A 14,346-nucleotide genomic window follows, 5' to 3' on the forward strand; every position below is an offset into this window, starting at 1 on the left:
TCCATTGTAAATGTTCTTGTTATTGAATGTCATGTTATGTAGATCTTTTGAAGTTTTATAGACGTACATAGTTATATTTTGGAGGAATGTAACTCATCAGATCTATTTGAAGTCATATCTTGGAGGATTGTAAGGCGTTTACATATCATGTAGTCCCTCCTTCTCATATTAAGTGTCTCAACTTTGTATAGATATGCATGTATCTAGACGTGTTTTAAAGTGTAGTTAACATGTGTATCTAGATAAAGTTGCAACACAATACGAACCGAGGGAGTAGTATTTAATGTAAAAAGGAAGCCTAGACAGGGCACCATGGTGCCAAGGCTTGAGGATTCTACAACATGAGTTTTCAACCACATTTGTGTACATTTTTTCAAACATTTGTTCTATTATCACACAACTCCGAACATTTTCTGGATATTATGGAAGACCAACTTGAAGTGTTGAACCCATAAGTATTATACCAGGTAGGGCCAACAATTCTGGAACGTAAAATTTTCAATCATCTTTGATGATTTATGATATATTAAAATCACATAAGTATTATACCTCGAATTGAGGGTATAAATATCACATACCCCTCTTTTTGCTAAAATTTGTTCATCTCAGAGAAAATGGAAACCGTCCGACCAGCCAGCCAAAAAGAATTGACCACTTCCTCGTTCCTCTCCCTCAGTTACTTAGTACCTCTTGCTTTTCTCCTTTCTCGACTGCGCCCTGCTCCGGCCGCCTCCGGCCAGGTGCCCAGCCGCCATGCTCCCCGCCGTACTTCCCTCCGTGCTCCCCGCAGTCCACCTCCATGATCCTGCCGTGCCATGCGCCGCCGCGCTCGTCGGCCGCCTCGCTTACCGCGGCCTAGCCGTTGCCTCCCTTCATGTGGACCCCCTCCGTCCACCTCGTCGCAGCTGCTCGCCTCGACCGCGCGCACTTGCCACCCCCTCCGCCTCCTCCTCTCCTCGCTCCGCACCACCGTCGCTCGCTGCCTCGGCAGCTGCGCCTCCCTCAAGCGACCGTGTCGGCCACCCTACTTGCTGCTGCCTCCGTTGCCGACCTCTACCCCCACAAGATCCGGCCCCATTTCATGCATCATTGAGCCCTCTGCCGCCTGCAATAAGGTAGACCTTGCGATCTACATCCGCAATATTTCCCCCTCTGTTCCATCTGGATGGAACTCTTGTTTGATCTGCTGCTTGGTGATTTAAGTCAAGGTGTTATCGATTAGAATTTTTAATACTGGTAATTGATGCTACCATTGATACGAATCTCTATTATGCAGCTCTATATACAATTTAGCATTCTATACGGATCTAATTGCAGTTCTGCAAGTGAGTGTGTCAATTTCTTAAATTATTCTGAAATATATCTGCCGGGGAACTGGGAAGTAATAGAGACGATCTTGTTAATTTACCAAAAGTGAGCATACATTGCCAGTAATATTGCATACACTTGTTTGGAACATGAGCATACATATGTCTTCATTCTTTAGTACATTAAAGCTTTGCAAAAAATTCAGAAATGCACTCATGTTTTAGTGTGAAGGAGAAATTACAAACCTCTGTTAATTTCCTTTTTCTGTAGTTCACTGAAACTATGTCTTATGTCCCTAGGAGCTGTTTTCTTGAGGATTTCTCAGGATATGATCTCAGCCATCATTATTTGAATTTGCAGAAGCAGGTTCATTTGATGCGGAAGGACCATATATATTATCTGAAGTGAGTTCCCATAGCTTTTCTTTTATACTCATAATTAGAAGAACCGTATATAGTGTTTCACATATTATTTATGTGGCATGGTACCAACATGGATACCCCTATGGCCTGGAAAAAGAACTTCTAAAAAAGCATGTCAATGAAGAGATTAATCAGTTCATTGCTTGGGTAGAGAAGTGTATGAACTGAAGAAACTAGCTCGTGCTAGATCCTTAACCACACACCATAAATATTTTACCATTTATGTGTTTATGTCATTAAATGTCTGTTTTGCCCTTACTTTCGAAGGGCAATTTTGGATCAGCCTAATCGTCTGGAAGACACTGATATGATTTTGGCTCAAGTTACTCTACAATATGAACCTGTTCTGGAGTCCAAGGTATGTTTTCGAGCATCCGGAATACTACAGATTTTCTGTTATCCTACACATGCATGATTTTAGGGAATATTGCTTTTCTTCTTAATACTGATCTGTTATGACGTCGGTTACTATTGAGAATTTGTAAAATCTACTCAAAAACTGTTGTTTTTTCACATATGATAGTTTATAATGTTTCACGACAGATTTTTTGTGCCCATTTGGTTGGTCATGAAAGAAGATTATATAATTTTCCTTTTTGTTACAGCATGTCATTGTCTTCCTTTTCCTTAATGCTTATAATTGCCTTTTTTTTGTTACCGTTGAAAAGAGGGTTAACCTTCTTTTACTTGTCTACTGGAAAACTTTGTTGATGGGAAATCCAATTATTATTACATGAACTCTGTTTTGCAGCAATGATGCTTTCAATTAAAACAGTCTAGTCTAGAGAATGATCAGAAACCAGTCATTTGTGAAAGAAATAAGTCCATTTTACCCCCCTCAACTAATCGAGAAGTCCAAAAAACACCCTAAACTATGAAACCGGGTATTTAACACCCCGAACTATCAAAACCAGACACCCAACCCCCCTTGCGTGTTTCCTGCTGGTCTGGGCGGTTTTCACCATGTTGACCGCCATGTTGGCATGCCAGGCTGGCAAGTGGCTGTCCCGAGCCCATCTGCCCAGACTTCTCTCTCTCTCTCTCTCTTCTGTTCTTTAGGTCCCGCGACCAGAGTTAGCCGTTATTCGATTCGGTTTTCCTTCTCTTTTCCTCCGCTGGTTCCCTTCTGATTTTTAGCCTTAATCATCTTCTCAAATCTGTTTGCAATTCTAGTTGCAGTCTAGGTCATCTTCCACTGCTCTATAAGAACAGAAGCAAATGCAGCAAGCTAAGCATCGAGCAGAGGAGCAGAAGGAGAGGGAAAAAGAAGAAGAAAAAAGCAGATGAACTCACTGAGCAGCAGCCGCCGGCGTCGGGGAGGAAGAAGAGGGGCGGGCGCAGGTTCCAACAGTCGATTAGCAGCCGCCCCAACGCCCAGTGTCCGCCTCCGCAAGGCCTGCGTCATCCAGCCCCCGCCGACGCCAGAGCTAGGGTTCCCGATTTGGAATTTGAGAAGAGAGATAGAGGTCTAGGCGCGGGGTTAGGAGGGCAGACACTTGTTGCCAGCGTGGCGGTCAGCATGGTCAAAACCGCCCAGACCAGCAGGAAACAGGCACAGGGGGGTCGGGTGCCCGGTTTTGATAGTTCGGGGGGGGGGGGGGGGGGGGCTAAATATCCGGTTTCATAGTTTAGGGTGTTTCTTGGACTTATCGATTAGTTGAGGGGGGTAAAATGAACTTATTTCTTTGTGAAAACATGGAATTTTTTGGCGGCATGTACATTATATTAGTGATCGTGGAGTGCAGCAATGATGGTTTCAGTTAAAACATGGAATGTCGCGCTCGGTATGTCTCTGCTCTCTCTGTTGCCTCCAGTCGACCCTTTGTAATTTTGCTACCGCGACCACGGCGAGGCGGTGCTGCCGCGAGGGGGCACCGGTATGAGGCGCCCCGGATGCAGATGAATGCTGCGGCGATCCCGGCATGGGGGCGTTGATTTCAGACGCCCAAGTGTCCCACTCCCGCCGCCGCATCTCACTGTACTCCCTTCCCCGCTGCTCTGACCCCCATTTCCGGTGGCGACCTAGCCAGATAGCCCTACTCGAAGTCGCCGGGACAGGGTATGTACCCTGGACTGATTGCCATTTTTATCAGGTTGGTGCCATGCCTCATTTCTCCATCGCTAATCATGCCGAAGCTTAAGGTGGGTCGGTTATTTTTCAGTTAAGCTTAAGCTTAAGGTGGTTTCAGTTAGATTTCACAATTTCAGCCTTTAGTTTCAGTTATCTTCTACCAGCATTTTTTATTCAATCAGCCTAATCTCAGTTTATTATCTGTCTTTACGCTTGCTGCTTCACCTTTTTTTTTTGTGATTCATCATTCCTAGTCAGATTATGATTGCCCCTGCTAGATTTGGTCTCCTGCTTTCTTCTTTGATAGTTTGAAATATCAGTGGCTGGCACACCAGGGTTTATTGTTGTTGCTGTTTTGTTCCTAGAGGTAAATAATTTCCACTTCTTAGTTTTTTATCTTTCCGTGTGTATTTCAATGGTTGCAACATGAGCATTCCTTCATAAAAACCGTTTTCAGTATGCTGTAGATATGGGTTTTCAGTCTGTTTTCTTTTACCTGCATAGCCTAACACGCCTTCATGAAAACCAATCTTCCAAGGTCAGGCATCCTAGCAGCATACTTTTCTGTTTTTGCTTATCCTTTTGTGTATGGTTAACATAGCAGCCAAGTTAGTCGGCAGTACCTTTAAGTGTCTTCTAAATTTAACACATTTTTACGGCCACACATAATATCAAATCAGAAACGCCTTTCATTTGTTTGTGTTTGTTGAGGACATCGGAAATTGCGTCTCTGTTCATCAATTAGTTAAATTGTTAGCCTTTTTTGTTGCACAGACAACTCTCTCCATAGCACAATACATTGTGTGTTGCCGGTGTATTTTCTATTTAGTTTCAGTGCCTCAAACTGAAAATCAAACACTACTCACGCTAAACTAGGGCTATTATTGTTTTTCAATTAATCATTTTCTAATCACTAATCAGTATTCATCATGCTTTCTACACATTTTCCTTAGTTTCAGTTAAGTCACGGTGTGTTGAAAAGTGATCCGAATCCGTTACCAACTCTTGCTAGACGTAGCAGGATAGATTTGGGTTTTTTGTTGGTATACGAGTTGAACTCGTTTACTTGTTTTATTAAGACTCATTGTTTATTGCCCGTTATATATCTCATGTAGTCACACCTAAAACCGAGCCTGTCGTCTCGTGCTTGCAATACTCCAACATAGTGAAGTTGCGTCTTCGTGCGTCCGTGCTTTTTCGCGAGGGTTTTCACGTTAAATTCGTGTCTCTCGTTTCTAGTTTAATCTCTATTTTCGTAACAAGTGGTATCAGAGTCACGTTGTTGAGATTAAATTTACGAGACACTTTTGGTGAGTCCGTTTAGAGACTTCCGTTCCGCCGAGTTCCGCCGAGCTCCAAGCCGACGGAAATTAATTTCGTTTCCGCGGCCATCAACGACTCGGAGACGGTTGCCGATTTCGTTTTCTACTCGGATTCGATCGGAAGCCGTACGACGTGTGCGGCAGATAAACATCGATTCGTTCGATCGATTCGAAGAAGCAGACTGCGGCGTTACCAGAGCAATCAAGTCTCAGGCGGCGCAGGCCAAACACAGCAGCAGCGACCGCGCGACGCCAAGCATCAAACCGGTCCGAAGCAGAAGCCTCAGGCGGCGCAGAGCACGTACGGAAGCAGGCAAATCGATCGGGTGCAAGTCCCAAGGCGAAATCTCCTGTCTCCGAGGACCGTGCTAGAGGAAATCGATCGGGTGCAAACCTTCAAGGCGTTTTTTCTCACCTGCTGCTGCTGACCAACAGTTCTTTTGATCTAATTTAATAACTCCACACACGAAGTCTACCAGGTGCTATCAATTCAAGTTTTCTTCCGCAATTTCTGGCTTGTACTACTTTGTGCACACGGTTTCATCTACTCATGGTTACCATGAAGTACGACCTTCCGCTGCTGGATCGTGACACAAGGTTTTTCTTATGGCAAGTCAAGATGCGGGCGTTATTGGCGCAAGCCGATTATGATGATGCACTGGATGGTTTCGCGAAAAAAAAATCTGCTGATTGGACTGACGAGGAGAAGAGAAAGGATCACAAGGCTATGGCCCAAATTCAACTTCATCTGCACAACAATATTTTGCAAGAAGTCTTGACTGAGAAGACAGCCGCCACTCTATGGTTAAAGCTGGAAGAGATTTGCATGTCAAAAGATCTCACGAGTAAAATGCATGTGAAGCAAAAGTTATTTCTCCACCGACTGCAAGAAGGAGGTAATGTGTTAAATCACATTACTGAGTTTAAGGAGATTATATCTGACCTAGCGGCAATGGAAGTTAAGTATGATGAAGAAGATATGGGTTTAATGCTCCTATGTTCACTGCCAAGTTCATATACCAATTTTAGAGATACCATATTATACAGCCGTGATACTCTCACCCTTAATGAGGTTTATGAAGCTTTGCACTCCAAGGAGAAGATGAAGCATATGGTGTCTCACGTTGGTTCAAGTTCGTCTCAGGGTGAGGGATTATCTGTTCGTGGTAGGACAAATGAGAGGAGCTCAAATAATGGAAATAGAGGCAAAAGTTCAAACGGCTACAGAGGCCGATCAAAATCCAGAGGCAAGTACAAGTCTTGCAAATATTGCAAGGAAGATGGGCATGAAATCTCCGAGTGTTACATGTTGCAGAACAAGGAGAAAAGGAATGGCAAATTCAAACAGAAGGATCAACAAGAGGATGATGCCCGAGCCATCGTTGTTAGCAAACAAGATTTTGATGGTGATGTTCTCGTTGTCGCTACCGGTGATTCCAAAATGAGAGATGTTTGGGTTCTTGATACGGCATGTACTTTCCACATGACTCCGCACGGGGAGTGGTTTGCAACATATGAAGTTATGCCAAATGGTTCTGTGTTGATGGGCGATGATTCTCCATGCGAGATTGCAGGCATTGGCATCGTTCAAATCAAGATGTTTGATGGCACTATCAGAACTTTATCGGATGTTCGCCACATTCCGAATTTGAAGAAAAATCTTATCTCTTTGAGTACTCTTGACAATAAAGGGTACAAGTATTCAGGTGGAGATGAGATCGTCAAGGTCACAAAAAGTTCTCTTGTTGTGATGAAAGGTGATATGAAGGCTACAAATCTTTACCACCTTCGAGGTATGGCAATTACTGATAATGCTATTGTTGTTTCGCCTAAATTATCTGGATGCTACTAGTCTCTGGCATATGCGTCTTGGTCATATGAGTGAAACTGGAATGATGGAGCTATGCAAAAAAGGCTTACTTGATCGTCTCGTCAATGCATCGACAAGTTGAAATTTTGTGAACATTGTGTCTTCGGCAAGCAAACTAGGGTGAAGTTTGGCAAAGGAACTCACTCTACCAAAGACATATTGGAGTACGTTCACTCAGATTTGTGGGGAGAATCCCGTGTTTCTTCACTTGGAGGTGCTGGTTATGTGTTGACCATCATTGATGACTACTCGAGAATAGTTTGGGCATATTTCTTGAAGCACAAATCGGATGTTTCCAATGCATTTAAGGAGTGGAAGATTATGATTGAAAGACAGACTGACAAGTATGTCAAGAAGCTACGTACCGATAATGGTTTGGAATTTTGTTTTGGAGAATTTGATGCTTTGTGCAAGTCAGAGGGAATTTTCAGACATTACACTGTCCCAGGTACCCCTCAACAAAATGGTATGGCCGAACGCATGAATAGAACCATCATGGAGAAGGTACGTTGCATGTTGTCAAGTTCTGGATTATCTAGAAGTTTTTGGGCAGAAGCCGCTTCCATTGCTTGTCGCTTAATCAATCGGTCACCTAACCTTGCTATTGGAAAGAAAACTCCAATTGAGTTATGGTCTGGTTCTCCAGCGGATTATTCAGATTTGAAAATATTTGGTTGCCCTGCTTATGCTCATGTTAATAATGGTAAATTGGAGCCTAAAGCTGTCAAGTGCATTTTCCTTGGTTTTAAGCCTAGTGTGAAAGGCTAAAAGCTGTGGAATCCTGAAACTAGAAAGGTAGTGGTTGGCAAAAGTGTTACTTTTGATGAATCTGCTATGTTACCTGATAAGTCATCTACCGATGTTTCTGCTATGAAGCCACACGATACAAGTGTGCAGGTGGAGCATGTTATTGATTCAGCGTCCATAAAAAAAATTGAAGAGGAAAATGTTCAGGAAGCTCCCAATGTTGTGCTGCCACCACAACGGTCCATTGCAGCTGATAGGACTAAAAGAAATATTGTTCGACCCAGGAGGTTGATTGAAGAATGCAACATTGTTTCATATGCTTTGAGCATGGCAGAAGAAGTTTGAAGACAATGCTGAACCTTCAACTTATTCAGAAGTTGTTACTTCTGTTAATTCAAATAAGTTTTGAGCTTTGCTCATACTTAATTGGTATTACTCACTAGTTCTATGGACTTTGACGCACAAGGTGTTTATGCTCATTTGTTTGGAGGTGTTTACTTTCTTCGACTACTGGAGGGGATTCGACTCAAGGTGGAGATTGTTGAAAAATGATCCGAATCCGTTACCAACTCTTTCTAGACTGTAACATCCCAATTTTCAAAACCCTTCATATGCATTGCATATCATAAGCATCATGTCACTCTTGCATTTGATCACTTTCAAAACCCTAAAGTTTGCCCAGAAAACCCTTTTTCAAAAATGCTGTTATTTGTTTTTGGGCTTTGATCTTGCTCTTGGGTATTTGCATTTTTGACCCATGAGGGTATTGTGGTAAAAAGGGATTTAATGCATATATATAGAGCTATCCCATAATTGGCTTTTGAAAGTATTTTGAAAAATAATTTGTTTTGATAACCTAAGGGCCCTAAAAGCCATTTTATAGGCAAATGTATTTTTAAATATTTTATTTTGAGAAAATTCTTACTCCAAAAGTTAGATCATATGAAAATATGATTTTACAAATTTTGTTGCATTTTATTTGGAGTGATTTGGAGCTCCGAATCAATTTTGAGATTCGAAAACAGAAAATAGACAAAAGAAAAGGAAAAACCGAGGAAAACCGGCCGAACCGGACCGACCCGGTCAAACCGGACCGGACCGAACCAAACCGGACCGGCTCAGCCCGCCCGAGCCGCCCGCTCTCACTGACCGGTGGGACCCACACGTCATCTTCAACCTCCGTCCGAAAAATCCGGCCACGCACGCCCGCGAACTACCCACGACTCCACCTCCGATTTCTCCGCGCTCGGGCCGTTTTCTCCAAATCCTTGCGCGTCACCCCGAAGGCCTCGCTTTTCTCCTCCACTTCCCCCAAACCCCACATCCAATTTCGCACCGGTTAGAAAGTAATTGCTCGCCGGAGTTCGTTGCTGCCACCGCCGTTCTTCGCGTTTCGTCGCCGTTCCGGTGAGGTTCTCCCCGCGCCACTCCCCTAGACTCTCTCATCTCCCCGTCCCGAACGCCGTGACGCGCTCGCCTTTGCGTTTGGCCGCCGCCGCCGCCTCCGGCCGCCCGCGCCGGCCATCTTCCTCAGCGCCGGCCGCCGCCCGCTCGTCGCGCCGCCTCCGGTCGCCGGCCCGCGCCGCCCGCGCGCCCGCCTGCCCGTGCGCCCGCTCCGTGCCCGCGCGCCCGTGCTCCGCCCCGCGCCCGTGCGCCGCCGCCGCCGGCCACCCTCCGCGCGCTCCCGCGCCCCGCGCCGCCCGCGAACCCGCCGCCTGCCGCGCTACCCCGCGCCGCCCGCCGCCGCCCCGCGCGCGCCGCCCCGGCCGCTCGCCCGCGCTGCCTGCCCGCGCCGCCGCCGGCGAGCTCGTCCGCCGGCCGGAACCCTAGAAACCGGCCAGTCCCGCGCTGCCACGTGGCAAGGCTTTCTTGTTTATTTTATTTTCGGCCGAAGTGGATAATGCACTTTTGCAGAAAAGCCCCTACAACTTCAAAACCACATATCTTTTAAACCGTTTGTCCAAAATTTACGATCCACACCTTTCTGGAATCGTCGCAACGTGTAGAATATTTTGGCACTTTTTATTTTCAGTTTTGAATAACTTAGACAGTAGCTATTTACAAAATGGTGGTTTATGGTTTAAATTTCAAATGAATTGTTTCAAAATAGTTTTGAGCATGTTAGCTTGCTATAAAATTATTTAAGCTTGTTCTCTATCCATTAGGACCAGAGAAAGAATTATTTTGTGTTTAATCATGGCATACAAGTTAACTATTGCTCTATGTTACAAAAGCCGCACAATTTTTTGTTTTAAACCCTATTCATGTTTCTTGCATATTAATTACCACTTTGATGTTGTATAATCTGTCCAAACCATTTGAAAAACTTTTCAAAACAGAAACGAAGCTTCTTACCTTAGAGGTAACCTTTGTGTGCATCAGCATAGCATGTGCATCATGGCATGGTTTTTGTATTGAATGTTGTGTTTATTGTGTGTGTTCCTTTCATTTTAGATTGTGTGGAGTGTAAGCATTGTTGTTGCGAAGAGTGCGAGAACTACCACAACTTTGGACAAGGCAAGTTCACTTTGATCATATCCCATTATTATTGTGGTTTTAAAATACTTATGCATTAGTGTTGTTGGTAGAGATGCATTGATAGGACTATTACTCGTACCTCTATGCTAGCTATAAATCCCAGGTAGTATAGTTTACCCTCGTCATCACCCTGCTACCAAATTGCCATCGATTGTAGTTTGAATGCTAAGCTATGGTAGTACCGTGGGGGAAATAACTACATCATGATATTGTTATGCCTTTGGCTATATGAAATGTTTTGTTAGATGTAAGGCAAAACAACTAATTCAATGAACCATCCTGGGTGGGCTGCTTTGAGGATTTTGAGGATTAGCGGCGTCAGGTCCATTTCTATGGGTCCCTCTGAGTCGAGTTCCTGTGGATTCAGGAATGGATCGTCCATGGACGTCTCTCCCGTGGATTCGGGGAGCGCCTACGTTGCAAATGTGGAATGCCACCTGGGGTAACTGAGACTGGACTAGTTTCCTATTTAGAAGCTTCTAGTACAACCACAATGCTATATGGGCTCTGGCGAGACAAGAGTAAGTTGTATGAACCTAGACCCGAGGAATTGTACTGAGGTAGCCGTGTAGGGGGAGCGTGATTCTCTCGTGGTTTAGGGAATTACCTCTGAAAATCTCGTAATCGATGCCGTTGCTACTCTACCCTGAGGACAGCAAGGGATTAACACGTCGGTTTCTTGTGGGGAATGTGTACAAACTCTCGAGAGCGTCAAAACTAAGTACTTAGCCGTGTCCCCGGCAACGGACAATTTGAGCAACTAGATGTGGAGCTGTAAGGAAAGTCTCACTCATTCCAATTTCTTAAATAAAATGAATGGTTTGAACAGGGTAGGAGCACTTGAAGAATCCACTTCAATGTACTCTAGGTTAATAGGAGCATGGGTGTGTCTACCCCGTGTCCATTAGTTAACATTATTATAACATTCCTTTGTAGTAGGGTAATTTATGTTCTGCTTCCACGCAAACAGCCTGAACTCCACCTTGCCAAATACTGCATATACTTGGTAGGCTCTGGTATAACTCCTAGTGAATCTTGCCAATACAATCAATGTATTGACCCTAGTGGCTGCATCGTTTGATGATGCAGGAAGTTCCGACGACGAGTAAGATGTACGTTCTGCATGTTTGGGTTACGGGCCTACATTCCAACACGCTCTCACCGTGGTGTTGATGTGCCCTTGTATCTTCGTTTTCCGCTGCTAAACAATTGTTTTATTTCTAGCTAACCCGTGAGGTTATGCGAGTTGTAAGTACCCCTTTTATATTCTGGATGATACGTTGTAATATTGAGACCTTTGTTCTATGATATTACATCTTGAAACTGTGTGTGCTAGTGAGTCGATCCAGGGACTAGCACTAAAGCACAGAGATCGAACCCTTGTAAGGGGGCGGTCTTTGGATAGGCTGGGTTTTCCCATAAGCGATGAGTTCGCTACAGATATAGTTCTGAACTCTCTTCCTAGTGCATATGCTCCGTTCATCTCGAACTATCACATGCATGGTATGGATAAGAAGCTCACTGAACTACATGGGATGCTCAAGACAGCAGAGGCTGACCTCAAGAAAGGCACCAGTCAAGTGTTGATGGTGCAGAATAAGGCTAAGTTCAAGAAGGGTTCTTGGACTAAGAAGAAGAAGGCTAAGTCAGGAGGCAAAACTCAGGACTCTGTCCCGAGCGCTGCCTCAGGGACTAAGCCATCTCCTACAGCTGGATCCACTTGCTTCTATTGCAAGACGGATGGGCACTGGAAGAGGAACTGCAGCAAGTTTTTGGCTGACAAAGCCAAGAGTGGAAGTGGGACTTCTAACTCAGGTACGCTTGTTTGTAATGTTATAGACATTTATCTTGCTGATGCACCTAACAGTTCATGGGTATATGATACCGGATCAGTAATTCACATCTGCAACTCGTTGCAGGGGCTGGTAAGAACTAGGAGCGTGGCAAGAGGCGAGGTTGATATTCGAGTCGGCAACAAAGCGAGAGTCGCTGCGTTGGAAGTCGGCACGATGCAACTTCATTTACCTTCAGGATTCTTAATGGAGCTGAATAATTGTTATTATGTTCCAGTGCTTAGTCGAAACATTATTTCTGCCTCATGTTTAATGAGACAAGGTTATGAGTCGAATATTAAGAATAATGGTTGTTCTTTATATTTGAAAGATATGTTTCACGGCTTTGCACCCGTCCTGGACGGGTTATTTATTTTGAATCTTGATAGTGAATCAGTCTATAACATAAATGTGAAAAGGTTAAAACCAAATGATCTGAATATGACTTACTTTTGGCACTGTCGGCTTGGTCATATAAGTTGGAAGCGCATGAAGAAGCTCCATGATGATGGACTTTTAACTTCGTTCGACTTGGAGTCGTTCGAGACATGCGAGTCATGCCTACTCGGTAAAATGACCAAGACGCCTTTTGCAAGGAGTTGTGAAAGGGCGTCTGACTTGTTGGATCTAATACATAGTGATGTATGTGGCCCAATGAGCACGACAGCCAGAGGTGGTTATGAGTACTTCATTACGTTCACTGATGATTTGAGTAGATATGGATATGTCTATTTAATGAAACACAAGTCGGAAGCCTTTGAGAAATTCAAGGAATTCCAGAGTGAGGTACAAAATCAACTCGGCAAGAAAATAAAGTTTCTACGGTCGGACCGTGGAGGCGAGTACATGAGCCATGAGTTTGATGACCATCTAAAGAGTTGTGGAATAGTTCCTCAGCTTACTCCACCGGGTACGCCGCAGAGGAACGGTGTATCAGAACGGCGGAATCGGACCTTGTTGGACATGGTACGATCAATGATGAGTCGAACAGATCTACCTTTGTCATTTTGGGGATATTGTCTAGAAACTGCAGCGTTCACACTAAACAGAGTACCATCGAAATCGGTAGAGAAGACACCGCATGAGATGTGGACTGGCAAAAGGCCGAGTTTGTCTTTTCTTAAGATTTGGGGCTGTGAAGCATTCGTCAAGCGACTTCAGTCGGACAAGCTCACGGCCAAGTCGGATAAGTGTATTTTCGTGGGGTATCCAAGGGAAACCTTAGGGTACTACTTCTACAACCGAGAAGAGGGCAAAGTGTTTGTCGCTCGGAACGGTGTCTTCCTTGAGAAAGAGTTTCTCAGTCGGGGAGTCAGTGGGAGCACAGTGCAACTCGAAGAAATTCGGGAGGAACCTGCTAGAGGCGAGTCAGCTACAGTCTTAGAGGCTGAGCCGGTCGTGGTATCTATGCCGGTAAAAGCACCAGAACCACGGAGATCTGCTAGATTGCAAAGTGCTCGTGAAGTATTACTGTTAGACAGTGATGAGCCGACAACTTATTCGGAAGCGATGGTGGGATCTGATTCTGAGTCATGGCTTGGAGCCATGAGATCTGAGTTAAAGTCCATGGATGAAAATCAAGTTTGGACCTTGGTTGATCTGCCAGACGGTGCAAGACCCGTCGAGAGCAAATGGGTCTTTAAGAAGAAAACTGACATGGATGGAAATGTTTCTGTCTATAAAGCACGGCTTGTCGCGAAGGGGTTCCGACAGGTTCAAGGAGTTGACTACGACGAGACCTTCTCGCCCGTAGCGATGCTTAAGTCGGTTCGGATCATGTTAGCTATAGCAGCCTATTTCGACTATGAGATATGGCAGATGGATGTCAAGACGGCTTTCCTCAATGGAAATTTAACTGAGGACGTGTATATGATACAGCCCGAAGGTTTTGTCGATCCGGCTAACGCTGACAAGGTATGCAAACTTCAGAAATCCATTTATGGACTGAAGCAAGCATCTCGGAGTTGGAACATTCGCTTTGATGAGGTAGTCAAATCTTTTGGCTTCATCAAGAGCGATCATGATTCTTGTTTGTACAAGAAGTTTAGTGGGAGCAAAGTAAATTTTCTAATCTTATATGTGGACGACATATTATTGATGGGAAATGATGTCTTGATGTTGCAAGAAACCAAAGAATCATTGGAAAGGAGTTTCGCAATGAAAGATTTGGGTGAGGCAACTTACATATTGGGAATCAGGATCTATAGAGATAGATCTAGGCGGCTCATTGGATTGA

General features: G+C 44.5%; 2 protein-coding genes across 4 annotated transcripts in view; both read left to right on the forward strand.

Annotated features, from left to right (window-relative positions):
* The first annotated feature begins 620 nt into the window (after positions 1 to 620).
* The window catches only part of LOC106865951 (retrovirus-related Pol polyprotein from transposon TNT 1-94), a 29,038-nt gene continuing 15,312 nt past the window's right edge, over positions 621 to 14,346 (forward strand). Inside the window, exons 1-4 of one of the 3 annotated variants that reach the window (XM_024460094.1) lie at positions 621 to 1,115; positions 1,608 to 1,712; positions 1,998 to 2,088; positions 5,743 to 8,437. In XM_024460094.1, coding sequence (XP_024315862.1) covers positions 754 to 1,115; positions 1,608 to 1,712; positions 1,998 to 2,088; positions 5,743 to 6,975 — 1,791 coding nt within the window. In that variant the 5' untranslated portion in view covers positions 621 to 753 and the 3' untranslated portion in view covers positions 6,976 to 8,437. Of the gene's footprint in view, positions 1,116 to 1,607; positions 1,713 to 1,997; positions 2,089 to 5,742; positions 8,438 to 14,346 lie in introns of those variants that run through there. The other 2 variants (XM_024460095.1, XM_014898107.2) reach the window with 2 other exon arrangements.
* On the forward strand, positions 11,540 to 12,490 carry LOC106865952. Its single transcript, XM_014898111.2, has 2 exons — positions 11,540 to 12,093; positions 12,198 to 12,490. Exons 1-2 carry the CDS (start codon positions 11,583 to 11,585, stop codon positions 12,212 to 12,214), a joined length of 528 nt encoding a protein of 175 aa, XP_014753597.2. The 5' UTR covers positions 11,540 to 11,582; the 3' UTR covers positions 12,215 to 12,490.

This window comes from Brachypodium distachyon, chromosome 2 (assembly GCF_000005505.3).
Source record: "Brachypodium distachyon strain Bd21 chromosome 2, Brachypodium_distachyon_v3.0, whole genome shotgun sequence".
NCBI classification, from domain to species: domain Eukaryota; kingdom Viridiplantae; phylum Streptophyta; class Magnoliopsida; order Poales; family Poaceae; genus Brachypodium; species Brachypodium distachyon.

Coding starts and splice junctions, on each gene's coding strand:
- LOC106865952 (XM_014898111.2), top strand. CDS start 11,583: ATGATATTACATCTTGAAACTGTGTGTGCTAGTGAGTCGATCCAGGGA.